This window comes from Lytechinus pictus, unplaced genomic scaffold (assembly GCF_037042905.1).
Source record: "Lytechinus pictus isolate F3 Inbred unplaced genomic scaffold, Lp3.0 scaffold_19, whole genome shotgun sequence".
In the NCBI taxonomy this organism is placed as follows: Eukaryota; Metazoa; Echinodermata; class Echinoidea; order Temnopleuroida; family Toxopneustidae; genus Lytechinus; species Lytechinus pictus.
Genome location: NW_026974140.1, coordinates 8249843 through 8268580, shown reverse-complemented (window position 1 = coordinate 8268580; position 18738 = coordinate 8249843). Strand labels below are relative to the sequence as shown.

The 18738-nt window shown below is 36.1% G+C and overlaps 1 protein-coding gene across 4 annotated transcripts in view; it reads right to left on the bottom strand.

Annotated features, from left to right (window-relative positions):
- Positions 1–18738, bottom strand: part of LOC129260707 (von Willebrand factor A domain-containing protein 3B-like) — a 60481-nt gene that overhangs the window by 37361 nt on the left and 4382 nt on the right. For 2 of the 4 annotated variants that reach the window (XM_064114460.1, XM_064114462.1), the window contains exons 1-5: positions 14070–14838; positions 12549–12785; positions 9745–9842; positions 8978–9228; positions 4190–4349 (exon numbers count right to left, since the gene is read on the bottom strand). In XM_064114460.1, the coding sequence (XP_063970530.1) occupies positions 4190–4349; positions 8978–9228; positions 9745–9842; positions 12549–12785; positions 14070–14118 (795 nt within the window). In that variant the 5' untranslated portion in view covers positions 14119–14838. Of the gene's footprint in view, positions 1–4189; positions 4350–8977; positions 9229–9744; positions 9843–12548; positions 12786–14069; positions 14839–18738 lie in introns of those variants that run through there. The other 2 variants (XM_064114463.1, XM_064114461.1) reach the window with 2 other exon arrangements.

Below are 18738 nucleotides of genomic sequence, written 5' to 3'. Positions count from 1 at the left end.
GGAGCACATCCGGCCTGTGTCCCCCCCCCCCCCCTTAGATAGCCATAATAAAAATTTTGTATGTAAATATGCCGTTATTACCCAAGTCCCCCCCCCCCCTTTTGAATGCAAGGACATTTATTTTTTTGTTTGTCAAATCTTCCGCGGACGAAAAGACCACCAATTTCAGGTGAAAACTTTTTTTTTTTGCTTGTCAAATTGTCAGCGGGAAAATAAGCCCCCCTTTTGGAAAATCCTGGATCCGCACCTGGTACTAACCTGTCTTTAGTTCCAACTGCTAAATCTAACTAAAACTCTCAATACTGAAATACAAAATTACTTCCCTCTGAGAAAAGGTATAATGCTTTCAAATGGGTTGGAAGAAAAATGAGAATGTGGAAACATGAATTAATACAAATACCAATTTATAATTACATTAAATGATACTACCAGAATAGAAAATTTAAGCAAAACACAAGTAACTTTGTGTATTCAGGTTAATATGAATTGGAAACCATTGTTATTTTCTTTAATTAATGAGTGAATTAGATATTTTGTGCTCGAGAAAGTGGCAGTGTACATGTATGTACTTTATTAAACCAAGTTGGCAGTATGAATGGAATAAAAATAACATGTAATTAATAAGTGCTGAGAACGTGTACAATTTCTCAAATTAATCAACAAGACTGTCACATTCGTGCAACATCTGGCACTAGGTAACAGATATGTACATAATGAGATACAGGTTTTTCAAGAATACATGTATCTATATGTTTTCACAGCGGTGCCTAATGGTCATACACAAGAATTACAGCATTGTAAAAGTGAACTTCAGTTGCTGCGGCAAGAGGGTTTACTAATATTGAATGTACATGTATTTCAGCTTTGGACACAACTGATCAATTATAATTGATGAAAAATACAGATGACCCACATGTATTTAATTGTACATGTATACTCCCTACTAGTTCAATGTTGTTTTCCCTTAAATACAAGCAAATACTACAAAAAACTACAATGTTAAGTACATGTACTGTATTTATCTCCCCAATTGACACAACAAAATTCGGTAAATTGGATTAGTCACCACAGCAGTAATAATGCTGTTCATTCTCATGTTTTTTGTTTTTTTTACAAGGGTTAATTTTTTGTAAACCCACCTGAGCAGTTCACATTGTACAGTACTACTAAATATTTTCCTACTCCTCCTTCTATCTTCTCCCCCCCCCCTCATTTCTCTTCTTTTTTTTCTACTCATTCTTTAAACTCTTTTTATACTCTTTCTATTTTTCATCATGATCTGCTGTCTCTGTAGCATTCATCTCATTAATCTCCTCTACTTAATTGAATTCAAGCAAACTTTACAGTTGGTTCTATTGTCAACAGATTGCAAAATGTCTGTACACACAGTAGATACAGTATACATGCACATCACTATAAAGCAATGTATTACTATACATGTAGTGTAAGAATGCCAAACAACATCACCATGGCAACAAGAGCAAACAATTGCTTGTATTTGTATCTTCATGCAGTTTCCAAATCATAACTTATCTTTACGGTTGAATGCCTATTTTCAAATGAAGAATTATTACAGTCATTCATTACCAGCATAGTATATTGCTGATGTACATATATATATACAAAGCCAGACAATCGTCAAATCAATCGTTAATCAATATTCAAATCAGGAGCCCATACATGCATCCATGTAAGAAAACCCAACCTGGTTGCATGGTTCATTTGAGAGTGCATAGCAATTATATGAGGAAAAACACAATAGAGAGCTTGTTACTTCTTAGCAAGGATAATGTCTGCTATTCAAAGGTGCCGATGCGTGACTGTAAAAAATCAATAGGTTACCTGAAACAGTTCAATACGAGCTCTGTGAGGTGCATTATGATTTAGGAGGATGGGTGAAGAATAGAGGGGTATACAAAAGGACCACTGGGGGCTTAATGAACAATAGCTTTACCCCTGGAGAAGTTGCTTTTATTCTCCAGCATATACATGTATGTTTTAAGTTTAATTGATACAAGTGCATATTCATTTGGTCTTTACTTTTCATATCATAATAACTTGGTACCCTTGAGAATTTACTTTCAAATACATTGTATTGCCTCCAACATCAAATGAACATTAGGGACAGTGATTTTCCGCGATCGCGAAAAACGGACGGAATTCACGGAAAACATATTTTTCCTCAGAATACACAGAACAGCAACATAAATTACTCCAAAATCTCAACAAAATACAAATATTAAATGGCCACAAAACCTCACAAAACACGATCTCACTTCACTACAATCACGACAATCCACCCATCGTGACTGCTCTTCACTCCATCACACTCGATCATACCCCTTGCCCCGGTCCTTTATACCGGCCGCGCCGGCAGGGTACGGTCAATCGGCCGTATCGAAAACATTCACATGCAGGTCGTGTGTAGCTGCCCTCCTTTCTGAAACGGAAAAGGCAATTTTTTTAAACGGAAAATCACTGTCCCTAGAACATTTGATGTTTAATTGTGCTAATAAGCTACAATTAAGTGCATTTTTCAGATGGCCTTTTAAATTGTATTTCCACAATGTGTGGATTGTCGTGATTGTAGTGAAGTGAGTTCGTGTTTTGTGGCCATTTAATATTCGTATTTTGTTGCTGAAGACGGACAGTCAACCTGCTGGAAACGTCGAGTCTCTCTTCTGCTTCTACTCATCACCTCTACTCGCCGACTCAAGCCAGCATCTCCTAATCCATCCTACTACTCAAGCTGTTTTCAACTCATCAATCTCTTCTGGTTTACAGTCCTTTTCAGGACTACATTCAAGAAAGATTACTCTACTCTCAAATTTCCACTTCTCGCCTATCCATTTCTGTTCTTCTTCTATCCACTGTTTCTATAACACTCCACATGGTGTACCGTAAACCACATCAGCGATTGTATTTCCATGTCATGATGTTTTAATGCACTTGGAGAATGATCTCAAACAAATATAAAGTTTTTAATTGTTTTTAAGCTAAGTATAGTTTTTTCCCTATTTTGCCTTTTATATTCATGCCATAGCCCCAGAGAAATTACTTTTAAATACTGTCTCCAAATCAAATAAATATTTAAATGTTTAATTGTGTTAATAAGCCAGAAGTTCACTTTTGTTTGGCCTTTTATATCCATGTCAGTAACCAATTCCCTTATAGAAGTTACTTTTGAATATTTGAATATTACCTCAAACTCTATGGAGAACTACTTGGGTCTTGTCAAAGAGAAGATGTTTAGGCTAATGCAGGTAATATTCAAATAAGCATAATTAAGCCTAATGTTTATTTATTTATTATAAAGGCCACAACACCTTTTGTTTGGCCTTTTATATTCACGTCACAATAACTAACATGTATACACCTCGAGAAGTTATTTTTACATATTGTCTCCAGCCTATAAGTTTAAAGTTTCATTATGTTAGGCTACAAGTACTTTTTTTTTCATTTAGCTGATTACATTCATGTTACAACAAATTTGTACCCCTGGAGAAGTTTCTTTAACAAGTACAAGTTGGTCTCCAACATACATGTAAGTTTAATGTGTTAAGCTACAGGTGCATTTTTTTATTGCTTTGGTTCTCATTTTACCGTATAGCTGTACATAGTGCACCAAGAATAACATACGATCAATGCAGATCAGAAAAACCATACCCTATTTTACTATTTTCGAGACATTGGATGTATACCTGTTTTGGTAGGTCATTGATAAAACACACCGCCTGGATATAATACTCAAACTTTCACGCATAACTCCCTCATGTGCTACCTTCCAGCCCATATGAGCAACACATAAACTGCCAAACTTACTCTTGCGGGGTGCGGTAGACAGGTTAGGATGTCTTTCGCATGGAGAGTGTTTAAAGGGGAGGGGGACATGTATGCATGTACATCCAATTATCTCATGAAAAATAAAATCAGGTAATACTTCTCTCACTTACAAGATCTATAGGAAGATGTATCTACCCATTATGCTCAACTAGCACAGAATAATCTGGACGTGTATGTCCCAAAGAAAGGCGCCAATGAGAATTAACGGCAAGAGCTGATGCTGTCAGGGTAGAAAAGAAAAATCTCTATTTGCTTGACTGGAATGGATGCCCAAAAAGTAAAATGACATAAAGAATTAGCAGGCTGCAAGGTTCAAGTATTTCAGGGGAAGCGTAATAACACTTACATTTCTATCTGTGAGACCCTTGAGAATCCCTTCACATGCACTTGTCTCGGTAGTTGCTGCGACGCTATCGAGAGTTCTGATCCACTCTGTGGCTTCATTCAAGGAATCCTTTGTGACAGGTACTGCATGAGGCTGAAACATCACCATGTCTTGCGCGGCCCTGAAAATCACCAACAAAAACAAGAAAAATTTCAAATATTTTCAATGCTAAGCTGGCATAACACAGATACAGTCCGACCTCTCTTATCCGGCCTCCCCTTATCCGGATCTCTCCATTATCCGGACACACACTTGCCGAGATTTTTTGTTTTTGTTTTTAATTCAATCTAGTACCGGTACGTGAGGAAATGAGATTTCAATTTAAACTCAATCCTATACGCAAACTCACTTTGATTTAAAATACATTTTCCAATATAGTCTACCTACAACAACATTATTTTTCATGAAAATATCTCACCAAAATCACCGAAAGATAATTTTCCAGTAAATCAGGGCGCAGCTCAAACATTTCATCACGTTTCTGTTTTTGTTTCCCGAGAAAAACAACACATGTCTCGCTATCTCACGCTAGGCCTCAATATGGACAGCGCCATCTATCATGTTTGAGCCTACAGTCAGTGTAACAATGGCTGACATTGCGAAGCTGCGATACCCTCCGCGATGATCTAATTAAAACTTAGTTTCATCGAGTCATTCTCTTTGTTTCGAGGTATGCTCGATGTATACCTCAATCATTAATAGCAGGTAAATTATCCATCAGTTTTGGCCATCGATCGATTTCATTTCCGTAAAAATACCGCCTATAATTTGCACTGACACTGCAGTGAATACTGTCTGTACGCCCACTACAAGAGACCAGTTCGTAGTTACTTCATGGACAATTTGGTCAAATGACCTTTCATTTCTTTCTCAAAGCAAGATATTACGTAAGCTTGCCTTACATAGCAGGATGAAGAAATTGAATAGACCAGGTGACTAGAATAGCACACCAATGAACACTTTATGAAGGTATTTGTTGCATTCCTACTTTGAATGCATATCATAGCATGTTGCACAATGTACTTGGCAAACTGTAAAATACCAGTCGTTCGTGGACGCATTGTTGTTTTTTGTGGATGTAAATGAAAACCACAATTCAAAAGAATATATGAATAATCAAGACATCAAAGTTGGTGCTTATCTCAATAGATTTTAGACCACCATGTCACTTTTATAGTACAAATGACCTTCCTCTGATCATGCATAGAATCTTTTGATCATGCGCAGAAAGAAACTACAAACTAGTTATAGATAACGTGTTGCTACCGCCGTAAGCCTGGGGAGGCAGCAGCTGCGTGTATTTAATATTGGGTCTCCCAGATCAGGATAAATCCCTTATCCGGATTGGTGCTGGTCCCAACGTGTCCGGATAAGAGAGGTCGGACTGTCTTAGAAATTAGTTTGAAGCATATTTTACCACATTCTGAGAATCTAAATCTTAATGTTTGAATATACAAATATACATTTTTGTCTGCTGAATGCTTATTCTTCTGTTTTTGTTCTATTTTTGTAAATAAAGTACTTCTAGGTTTAATTTCTACGCACAATTGGTTTAAGACCATTTGCACTTAACTATATTACTATTAAGGACGTTCCACAGTTAAAGTGAAATCCATGTCATTTTCACCAAACTTTGCACATAGATACTTTAGAACCTTAATATTCGAAATATGCAAAAAATAATTAACATATGTCCATGTGCTTGATTTTTTGCTATAGAGCTTCAAAATTCACCCAAATTGATGTTCTTAAGAATTGCGCATTCAAAAGAATTTTGTATTTTTAGACCGCCCAAGATTACTACAATGAGTTTAAACCTCTATAACTCAGTCAAAATACATGAAAAAGTCATCAAATTTCACAGGAGAGTTAATAATTGTATCGTTAGAATGGAGAATCTATTTATAGTGCTATTTGTTTGCAATTTTAAGTTTAACAGCACTGCCAGTTCTTAACAAGTGGAATGCCTCTGGCCGTCTCACCTGCATCACACGATTCAATATAGCAGCAGTGCTGATTTTGAAAACTACTATAACTCGCACAAGATGTTCAGTGATACTTGGTTACTCTTATTTCCACGTTTTATGAACTAGACCAATACACTTATAGAGATATGATGGCAATTCAACAAATACCCCCAACGTGGCCAAAGTTCTTTGACCTTACATGACCTTTGACCTTGATCATGTGACCTGAAACTCGCACAGGATGTTCAGTGATACTTGATTACTATTATGTCCAAGTTTTATGAACTAGACCAACACACTTTCAAATTTATGGCTGTAATTCAACAAATACCCCAATTTGGGCAAAGTTCATTGACCCTAAATGACCTTTGACCTTGATCATGTGACCTGAAACTTGCACAGGATGTTCAGTAATACTTGATTACTATTATGTCCAAGTTTCATGAATCATATCCATAAACTTTCAAAGTTATGATGGTAATTCAACAGATACCCCCAATTCGGCCAAAGTTCATTGACCCTAAATGACCTTTGACCTTGGTCATGTGACGTGAAACTCATGCAGGATGTTCAGTGATACTTGATTAACCTTATGTATAAGTTTCATGAACTAGGTCCATATATTTTCTAAGTTATGATGACATTTCAAAAACTTAACCTTAGGTTAAGATTTTGATGTTGATTCCCCCAACATGGTCTAAGTTCATTGACCCTAAATGACCTTTGACCTTGGTCATGTGACATGAAACTCAGGCAGGATGTTCAGTAATACTTGATTAACCTTATGGCCAAGTTTCATGAACTAGGTCCATATACTTTCTAAGTTATGCTGTCATTTCAAAAACTTAACCTAAGGTTAAGATTTGGTGTTGACGCCGCCGCCGCCGTCGCCGCCGCCGTCGGAAAAGCGGCGCCTATAGTCTCACTCTGCTATGCAGGTGAGACAAAAATGGCGTAAAAGATAACAAAATCCCAATCTAAAAAATGTGAGATTTCAATAACAAACTACAAAAGTACAATAAATGCTGCACTTTATTCAAAATCCATGTCATTTTCACCAAAATTTGCAGAGTTGTAGAGGAAGGTATACCTAAGAGGTACAAACATTAAACAAGTGGAATGCCTCTGGCCGTCTCACCTGCATCACGCGATTCAATATAGCAGCAGTGCTGATTTTGAAAACTACTATAACTCGCACAAGATGTTCAGTGATACTTGGTTACTCTTATTTACACGTTTTATGAACTAGACCAATACACTTATAGAGATATGATGGCAATTTAACAAATACCCCCAACGTGGCCAAAGTTCTTTGACCTTACATGACCTTGATCATGTGACCTGAAACTCGCACAGGATGTTCAGTGATACTTGATTACTCTTATGTCCAAGTTTTATGAACTAGACCAACACACTTTCAAATTTATGGCTGTAATTCAACAAATACCCCAATTTGGCCAAAGTTCATTGACCCTAAATGACCTTTGACCTTGATCATGTGACCTGAAACTTGCACAGGATGTTCAGTAATACTTGATTACTATTATGTCCAAGTTTCATGAATCAGATCCATAAACTTTCAAAGTTATGATGGTAATTCAAAAACTTAACCTTAGGTTAAGATTTTGATGTTGATTCCCCCAACATGGTCTAAGTTCATTGACCCTAAATGACCTTTGACCTTGGTCATGTGACATGCAACTCAGGCAGGATGTTCAGTAATACTTGATTAACCTTATGGCCAAGTTTCATGAACTAGGTCCATATACTTTCTAAGTTATGCTGTCATTTCAAAAACTTAACCTCAGGTTAAGATTTGGTGTTGACGCCGCCGCCGTCGCCGTCGGAAAAGCGGCGCCTATAGTCTCACTCTGCTATGCAGGTGAGACAAAAATGGGGGTTCATGTGCTTGTTTTTAAACTATCAGCATTTTTATTAGAGCAAATGTGCTTTTTAAAACACCAAAAATGCGCCGAATGCTTTGTATCTATGTGAAGAAAAAATCAAAACCACTCTACCATTTATTCAAACTCGGGGTAATATTCGTGATTCTTGGCAGCACTACAGAGTAAAGTATTTTGAAATTGTATAGATTTTTTTTTGAATGGTCCATGGAATAATTCCATTTTTTAGCTTCATGAAATAACGCAGCGGATCTGCATTTAAAGTGCAGAAGATGAGAAAAATCAGCTCGTACCCGCAGCTAGTTAATCACCTGTTCATCCATTGTGACGTCAGCGCGCAGAGTGTAAACTATGCGCAGATCATAATGCGCACAAACATAACTGTGGAACGTCCTTAAATCTGTGTAGTTAAAGTAACACATGGCCTTTGACCTTTTTTGCATTATAAAATCCAATTATCAATATTCAATTGATGTATTCTGTTGAAATCCTATCTTTTTGTGTTTGTTCTTCTAACAAGCATTTGGATGCAAAGCTTGGCTGTATTTGTCAACATGTGAGTAAAATCACTAAAGTTCACTCATACTGCAATAAATCTTTAAAGACAGGCAATATTTGGGTTCTGTCCCATTCGGTTAAACAGTTGGGAACAAATGCATCAAGTCGTTCATAACAGCTTGATGAAACCACCCCCCCCCCCCCGAATTAGAGACCATTGCTAAGTCATTCAAACTCTACTTGAACCTGCCTGATGATATCAAACTTAGCAATTTGTGATACATGGTCCTCAAGCACTTGGATAAGGGAATTTTGAAAAAGATCACCCCCCTCCTCCTGAATTACAGAGCATAACTGATTCAAACTCTACTTCAACCTACCTGATGAGATTAAACTTGGCAATTTGTGAAACTTGGTCCTCGAGGACACGGATGAGGGCATTCCGACAGTGATCAAAGTGACTTGGCGAATTAGTCTTAATGTCGACCACAATACAGATACAATGTTCTTCTATAACACCAAACAGGCGTCGGCTCTCGCTGGTCAGCCAATCGATACGACGCTTGTAAAGATTGATGGCTTGAAGGAGACTATTCTCTATCTGTTTGATCTTCTCCTTGCTTATTTTTACCTGCACGTAAAATCAGTCATTAAAAATAATTATAGTACAATCTATCCAACTTGTACCTGTTCCCTTTCTCTTACCCCCCCCCCCCCCCATGTACCTATTTTTTATTATCATCTATTCTATCTATTCTACAAACATATGTGTTTTTTGTATTCAAATTCTCATTTTGGCTATTTAGGACGGTCTGTTTCCAACCACCCCAGAATCTCAAGTTTATCAAGTTTACCTGTATATAATTACTACAAGCTTTCACATCATACTTTCATAAAAGTGACAGACCAAATCTGGTTTTGTTTTCCTCTGTAACAGCGAACAAGTTTTTTTTTCTGGGGGGGGGGCAATCTATAACAACAATTAACAAGCTTGATGATGAACTAATTGATCATAAACTGCACTAAATGTCCCTGTAATCTTAATGCTCAATGTTGAAATAACTAATAGCATGAAAACAAACATAACTCATTCTTTAATGCATATATGAAGCACCTTGTCAACCAGGAGCCAAGACTAAGTACTCACATTCACATTGTATATCTTGCCATCTCTCCTAGGAAACCGTGTAAACAAGCCCTCGCCGTACCGCGAACAGACAGGCTTCTTCAAGGAACGATCAAAATCTATTTGGGGGGAAAAAACAACGAAATAAAAGTAAAGGAGTAGAATAAAAGCATTAATGCAGAGACTAACAATAGATATTAAGTAAATACATGTAGAAATGACAAAGTGAAAACACGAGGTAATACCACTTGAGGAGAGTATATTTGCTAAGTAAAGCTGTGTTTTATAAGGGTTTTCACTTGGTCCTCTTATTAACATAGGCCCATCTCCATCAGCAAATTTTTCAAATTATCTTGCCTTTTATGCTCCAGCACATAATTATCCCACTCAAAACAATCTCTTTATAATAATAATAATAAATAATAGTAATAATGATAATTACATATTATTATCATCATCATAATTATTAATTTTATTAATTCATAATCACTAACACTCTGATCTTTGTTATTATTAATATTATATCATCATCATAATTTTATCATTACAATTAACACTGCCATAATTCCCTACTTGGAATAATGGGGATAGGGGTTTCACAAATCTTGAGACCAATTCCTAAGACCGCTGACCAGGCTAGAATCTCAAAATTGAGCAAGCTGAGGCTGATAGAGAACTACTACTTGTATTATTGATATTAGGCTAATCTCTTGTGTATACAGATGTCTCCTTTCTGATGAATAAGTGGTTCAAAGTATTATCATCATGCACATTAAGTCTTTTGAACTACATAGACATGCTATACTTTAAAGGACAAGTCCACCCCAACGAACAAAGCTATTTGAATATTACGAGAAATCAAACTGGCGTAATACTGAAATTTCAATCAAATGTAAAATTAAAATGTTTTGACATTTAAGAATTTATTTTATTTATCACAAAATAGCACAGCACAGTCAGGGGCCACAGAACGGTTTTCAAAGTGGGGGGGGGGGGGCTGACCATGCAGAAAATCACAATCATATGGTCATTTTTATGTTTTTGTACATGGTTTTGGAAAAAAGTGGGGGGCTGAAGCCCCCCCTGCCCCCCCCCCCCCACTTCCGCGGCCCCTGACAGTGATATGCCAATGAGAGATTTGATGATGTCACTCAATCAATATTTCTTTTATATTGAATTATAAAAATACATTATTTCATTTTCTTTCTTTTTTTGCAGATTCCACAATAAAGAGACTTTTCATCAAGTCACAATTAACTGTAATGGCTATTCCACTTGTTTAAGGAGAAATCAGAAGTTTATTTCACATAAAAATTTATAAGATTATACATAAGATAACATTTCTTGTAATGAAATGCAAAAATAGTGAGTGGGCGGTGTCATTGATATATTTGCACACCTACTAGAAAGTATACAATTTTGTGAAATTATCAAAATAAAATTCTAAACTATCATAACTTTCTTACTTTTCATTCTATTTCAATGATATTGTAAGCATTCTAAAGTTGATTTTTTTTTTTTTTTTTAATAAAATCAACTTCTTTTTTTTTTTTGGGGGGGGGGGTGGGTGAACTTGGCCTATCTTGAATTGAATTGAATGCTGTTTTTTTTTTAAAGCAAAACTTCTGACATTAATAAAGTTTCGCCTAGCTAGTTCACAATAAGAAAACATGTCAGAAAGTTTTACCTTTACCTATTCCTATATCAATTACTAAATGTTATATTTGATTTTAAAGAATTTTCAGCATTGTGTTTGTTTGATTTTTTTTATACTATTTTATAAATCAATTTGTTTTGGTGTGGACTTGGTCTATACAGTCCAATATTTATTTTTCTCTGGTATCTTTTGTGTACTTTGTTATTGACAGATGACCCGTATGAGTTTGGCCCTGTCAAACGGCATCAAACTCATACAGGGGGGGTTTACAAAGAGTAATAAGTGAGACTTAAAGTCACGCCTAGTCCTGACGCGCATGATTATGCGACGCACAATCTTATTGATGAAAATGCAGCAGCGCGCATCCTCTTAGCATGATTTGACAAATGTGCTGATGCTTTTTAATACGGCATGCCAGAGGACATTTAAAGGGGAATGAAACATTTGGAACAAGTGGGTTTGTGTGGAAACAGAAATAAAGTTTGAGAAAAGTCGGACAAATGACGAGAAAGTTTAATATGAGCATTTGAATATTGCGATCACTAATGCTATGGAGATCCTGCCATTGGCAATGCGACAAAGATATGTGATGTCAAATGTGAACAACTTTCCCTTTGATGGACTATAAAATAAATACCCCTGAAATGTCTCTTTTTGCTCATTCTTCTGGAGATACAAACTCTTCATCTATATTGTATTCTTTAAAAAATATGTTTTATAAGCCTGATAAAAGAGGCAGTTTAAGATAAATATGTACCAAAGTAATAGGGAAATTGTTCACATGTGACATCACACATCTTTGTCACATTGCCAATGGGAGGATCTACAATTAACAATAATGATCTAAACTCCAAATGCTCATAACTTTCTTATTATTTATTTAATTTTTCTCAAACTTTTGTTGATCTGTTTCTTTTATTTTTGCTTTTGCACAAGCTATCTTGTTCCAAATGTTTCATTTCATTTAAGTGTGACACTAAGTTATACTTAACTCTTTGTGAAACACCCCCCCCCAGGACACTTTCTTGATTCACTTTAAAAATTCTGATTTGATAAAACTTTGAACCACTCCAACCGAACAAATTTAACCTCATCATTGGATAGCCCTGTACCAATATCACCACCCCCTCCCCCTCCCCACCCCTTTATGTCTGGCCCAGGACCTCACCATCACTATGCCTGAATCCAATGGTTCCCAGGATCTGGTCCAGTTTCAGTCTGTTCCTCTTTAGACCGTAAGTACTAAGCCACTTCTTGGCAGAGATCATGGCTCTGACATCTGGCTCCCATGTTGTCTTGGGAGGAGGTTTTAACTTTATCACAGACGACATCTCCTCAAACGTCAGCTGGGCTTTGCTGGAAGTTGAGGAAGGACTTCTCCGAGGGCCCAAATCAAATTTGGGATCTAGAACAGAGCAATATTGAAATATTATAGAAATAATATATGTACAAAATACTTTGTAAGCTTTTCTATGAATACAGGCCTACACATACATATCACTGATTTATTATTAGTGCAAAACATGGCTAAAATCATGATTAATCTTTAATCCAAAATGTTGTCTCCCAAAAGCTTTGTTAAAACAAACAAAACAACCTGACATATTATTTCAAAATATTAGGAGTTGGGTGTACATGTATTCTAGATCTGGCAATTGAGGAGGCGTAAATTTTGTCTGTGTATGACAGAAAAATGGCAACTATAGTTTCGCTCTTCTATTCAGGCTAGACAAAAAGTGCAATATATAAAATGTTTTCTTGTTTTTAATTAATACCACACTAAAATAAAACCTGCAAAAATCCCATTTCAGAGATGGAGATCATCTCCAATATCAGAGACTTTGTAACGAGTTTTGGTATCCATTTTCAGAGACACTCCACTTTGTGTGGCTGTTGCAAAAGGAACTCTCCTCCAATATTTTAACACATTCTCATGAATTACCTTAACAGCACAGCAAATTAAATGAAAATATCAGCAGATACATCATTAAAAAAATATCTGGTTTCAAGCTACACTGACTGCCTCCTTCAATCCTGAAGATTCTTGCAGTATTGTAGTACCGGGGACCGGCAGGTGCAATACACTGTCCACTCTTTCTCTTTCCACTGTCTACTTCAAATAATAATTCCAATATCTACAAGTACTTTTATTTTTATAAAACTTTGTTTCTTAACAAAATCATGACATTTACATGTAGACACAAAACAAAAGGCTTCTAAGTTCTAACCTCAAGTGAGACAAAATTTTGGTCCAGGAAAATTGCCTTGTTGTGGTTGTTTCTTTTATCTCTTTGCAAAGCAAGTCTCTATTAAATATGAGAGATTGCCTCCCACACTGGTTACCCGATTGTTGGATTGAAATTTTTTTAAACAAAATAAATGTCTGCATTCAAGTAAAGATTATGAAAAAGAATAATATTAACAAAAATGTATGATTCAACACTTAAAGATAAAAACCTTCTTTTCAGTCTCGACATGTCATTGGTGCTATATTCCTATAAGTACACAAAATGAGATGTACACCTGGCTCCACTGCAGCAGTAAAAACTCTCCACCCCAAAAAGTGAACATAGACATTCATGACATTACACTTAATTCTTCACTACAAAAAATGACACTAGATCTACATGTAGCCTAGATCTGAATTTAAAAAAGAAGTTCCAAAGGCAAAGCAGGGAAAAAAACTTACTATCAAACTCCCTCGGAGATCGAACATTTGCTGGATCTATTTCATACATGTTGGAGTTTAAATTCAACTAGACAGGAGAAATCATGAGCATCTGCCATTCATTGATTGAGGTGTCCAAATAACATATAACCAACAACATTTACTGCACAGAACATTACTGCATAAGACCTGTGTGGTAAAGAATGCACGCCGTGGGATCCGGCAAGCTGTGCGATGATCACACGGAGCACAAGCTGGAACTTGGAAGCGACTCCGCATAAACACTCAAACAGTCACAGAAGAAATATAACATTTGATCACAAAACAACAATGAAATAAATCGAGTTTGGATATTACATAGCTCTCTATCGGAATAGAAAATGATCGACTGCCATGACGGCTAAAATGTTACAATCCAAAGTTCTCCAAAATGAAATGAAAAGCTGAAAATTATGTATCCTGTCTCAGTTCCGCGAGCTCCGCGATTTCGTCGTTGTCAGGTGCCGCTACCAGTTGCTGGGCTAGCTGATATCTGTACACACACACAACTACCAATCAATCAGCGATTTTTTTAGACCCTCGTTCACTTAGATTATTATCATAAAGCATCATATTTCATTAAAAAAATATAATGCAACTATTTTTTCATAAAAAAATATATTTTTAGTACATTTTTTTTTTTTTTAGGTTGATCTTAAATATAAATATATATTCATTATAAATCTGACGTTGTTTTCTCCGAAGCATATGGAATTACACCTGTTCCCTGAGAAAAAAAAATGGTATGGTCGTCATTTATTACCCCTAGCCAGGGGCGTAGACAACGGGGGGGATGAGGGGGATGCATCCCCCCCACCTCACAAGGTGGGGGGGATGGCATGTACAATCATCCCCCCCAGGTTTTGGGGAATGATATTTGGTTACTCAATAAGTCATAATGATGATAATAGTAATAATAATAATAATGATAACAATTATAATATTAATAATAATAATAATTATGATGATGATAATAATAATCCTCATCATTATTGTAATTGTGTTTATTGTTATTAGCCGCATTCACACGGTGAAAGCCTATTCAGACGGTAAAAAAAAGAAAATCTTACAAGTATTTACTGGGCAGGAACGAAAAGAGGCGCAAGATATTTGGTTTCTAAGACACAAATTTGCAAGACTACAAAAGTAAAACTGACTAAGAGACCGATATGTTTGTTTGTTGAGCCATGAATGCTCCTTAAGTAAGTTTACCAACTTACCGCATGTCTCTATTATCTGATTAGCAACTGGTAATCAAGCTGTTTTTGGTATGGGAATGAAGCAACAACTTTTTTCTTTTCATCGAGACTACTTTTCAGGCACGAACCGAGTACTAGCAATACCTTCTCATATATGATATGTATTATATTTATTTATTTATTTATTAGTTTATATCAGATTATATTACAGGTATATGATATTTATACATATATATATACATTATATGCATTTATTTATTTATTTATTTATATATTTAATATATACACGTTATTTTCTCAAGTCGGTTTTTATTGAAATACATGTGTGGTCTGGCCCACTCGTGTTATAGGCATTATACATTGTGTGCAAAATGCATCAGCGCAATCTAAAACAGAATAGAAAATGAATGTGATACAACAGTATACATAATAATTCGTGACAGAGAGTACCATACTACTATCTTTATAACAAGTATTATTCAAACAAACATATATAATTATGTATAATCATGAATTGTTCAACTTCATGCTCCCACTATATGACTATTGTTACACTAATACTGATATCAGGACTGACTGGTATACATTAGTTTGTTGTTAAGCTTGCAGCAGCTACATCTTTTCTGTATTGTTAACTATTTATTTATTTTTGTTTTATTTAAGATGCACTTTGTTTTGTATTCATTTAAAGTATGTTGATTGATGCATGAAGACATAAGTTTGAAATGTTTAAAGAAGTTTGTTTCATGTAAAGCGCAGTGTGAATTTACCCTGTCTTGAAATGCGAGATAAAAGGAACCTATTAGTATTAGCATTATTATTTGTATTAGTATTATTTTTTATTTGTATTATTATTATTATTATTATTATTATTAGTAGTAGTATTATTATTATTATTATTATTACTATTATAAGACTGAGATCAAATAGAAGTAAATAATGCCCTAATTTGAAACGATGCAATGCCGTTATGGTTCCGATTTCTTCACAAACTTACAGAGCAGTATTGTTACTCCATGGATCATAGTGATACTGTTTATGTTTTTTGTATCTGTATGTTAATGAGCCGCCAGCCAATATCCATCTATGGATACTATGCCTGTTTCTTTGAGGTAAAAAAAAGCATAGTATGTACGTATTCATTATGCTTTATAATGAACAGACATATTGTTATTTGTTTGTTGTTTATGTGTTCTATTCACAAATGGCCACAGAGGCTGTTTTCATTCATAACCACATACCCATATCAAGACAACAAAGACTATACCTGCGTGTACACAGTTGACATTGGTTTTTTTCTGAAGAGGTGTAACAGCAAAATTCACAGAGATAAATAAATACGTAGTGTGGTTCAATATGCAATACTATGTGTCAGTCCATTCTGTATTCGTATGCCACGGTGTGTAGATCTTGTCGATGTATGTCTGTCCATTCAAGGCGTAGTATGTGTGTGGTGCGCGCACCCGTGTGTGTGTGTGTGTGAGTATGTGTGTGTGTGCGTGCGCGCTTGTGTGTGTTATTTTACCTCATTAAGTATGCATCAGATTGCACGATTTCAAGTTCAAAATTGCAAAAGCTCCCTACCGTGGGAGGGGGGACAACCCCCTCCCACACCCTCCCCCCGCTCGGTCGCTTCGCTCCCTCGCTCGGCCGCTTCGCGCCCTCACTAGCGTTGGCAGCCCAGTCATCCCCCCCAGGTGTACGAACCTGTCTACGCCATTGCCCCTAGCCGAAGAGTTAGTTAAAATAAGCCTTTTATGATTTTATCCCCTGCTTTTATCTACCTCTATGGTTTTGAAAAACATAATTTAATAACTTGATTTGATGTTTGCGTAGGCCATACCACCTAAAGTTATTAAAAAAGAAAAACTCGTTTTCACCCAAGATATAGATTCATATGAAACTCAAAATATGAATTGGAAATAAACCAATAAAATATGTATCCCGGGTATGTATCAAGTCACATTCAATATGGGTTTAAAAAAACGATCTAAATAAATAAAATAAATAAAATGTCCCCTCTTCGACCCGCTCAAGCAGCGGCGTAACAGGGGTCGGTGGCCAGGGGGGGGGGGGGGGGCAAGAGCCAAAAATTTCCCGGTCATATCATGGTATGAACAGGCGTAATGGTGTAATGAGGCGACTATTTTGAGAGGGCCAGATATTACGTATAGGGCAGAATTTATTTTTTTTTTAAAGTTGCGAGCGAGCAAAAAATTTTACCTTTTTGATACATAAAAAATCCAATTTTTGTGATAGATTTTGAAATGATCGATATCCAGAAAATAATATATTTCACTCTTCTTTCTTCCATTCCTTTTTTAAGGTCTGAACGCCACTGTGAACAGGATTCTTTGCGGCAGTAGCGTGAAGAGTAAAAAAACGAGGGGCGCAGTATGACACATGTGCTAAAAAGCTGCTTAATATAAGTCCCGAGCGAGCGAAGCGAGCGAGAAAAAATCACCTTTTTCATGAGAATCTACCTTTGAGATATTTTTGAAATTATATTCAGTAAATAAAATGATATCCTACACTTTTCCTTTGCTTTTCTTTCCTCCTTCTTTTTTGTTCTTGTTTGTAGAACTTTTGGGGGCCAATGGCTTAACCCTTCCATACTCATATATGGCAGTGCTGTGTGGTTGGGGTCCGGGGCGCGGAGCCCCCCGGAACTTCTTGATATCAAAGCCACTTAAACCTCACAGATTGCCGCTATTTTAATCAAATCGCGAGTATATACAGAATATAGCTTTTACACAACACATTTATTCAACCCAGTTGCGTAATGAACCAAATATTTGAGGTGGTAAAACATAGCATTGTGGGAAAATTTACATCCTACATCCACTGCATGTTGGTTCTACTCTTTCTATTTGTCATTATATTGATTTTTTATGTATTGTTTGTTATTGTTCATATAATATTGTATATTAATGGATGTGAGTAAATTGAATTGAATTGAATTTGTTAAAAGTCGCCAGCGTGCAAAGCGAGCTGGAAAATTGCCTATTGAAATTGAATTCTAATTATGTGATAGATTTTTCCATTCTATTCAGCAATGCTGACAGCAAATAACACATTTCATTGTTTCCATTCATTTTATTATACGTTGTCTCCTGTATAATTTATTTTATTTCCTCTTGGGTGTGGAACCAAGACCCCCCCCCCCTCCCCGCGCCTGTACGCCAGTGATTGAACAGGGGCGTTATAGAGCCATTTGATGGTTATAGATGAAGAGCCCCTACTGCTTTGCATAAAATTTAGCAAGCTTATAGCACAATGTTGCGTGCAGTTCATCTTTCTTCCCGCTCTTTATTTTCAATCCTCGGCAGCCCGGTCGTGTTATTTTTTTTTCTTGTCCCTTTTGTTTGTTTTCTAATTTAGCTTTTGACTAATTCCATTCTTCCTTCGTTTCCCGCTAATGTTTGTCATTTTGTCATATTTTAATTTATTTT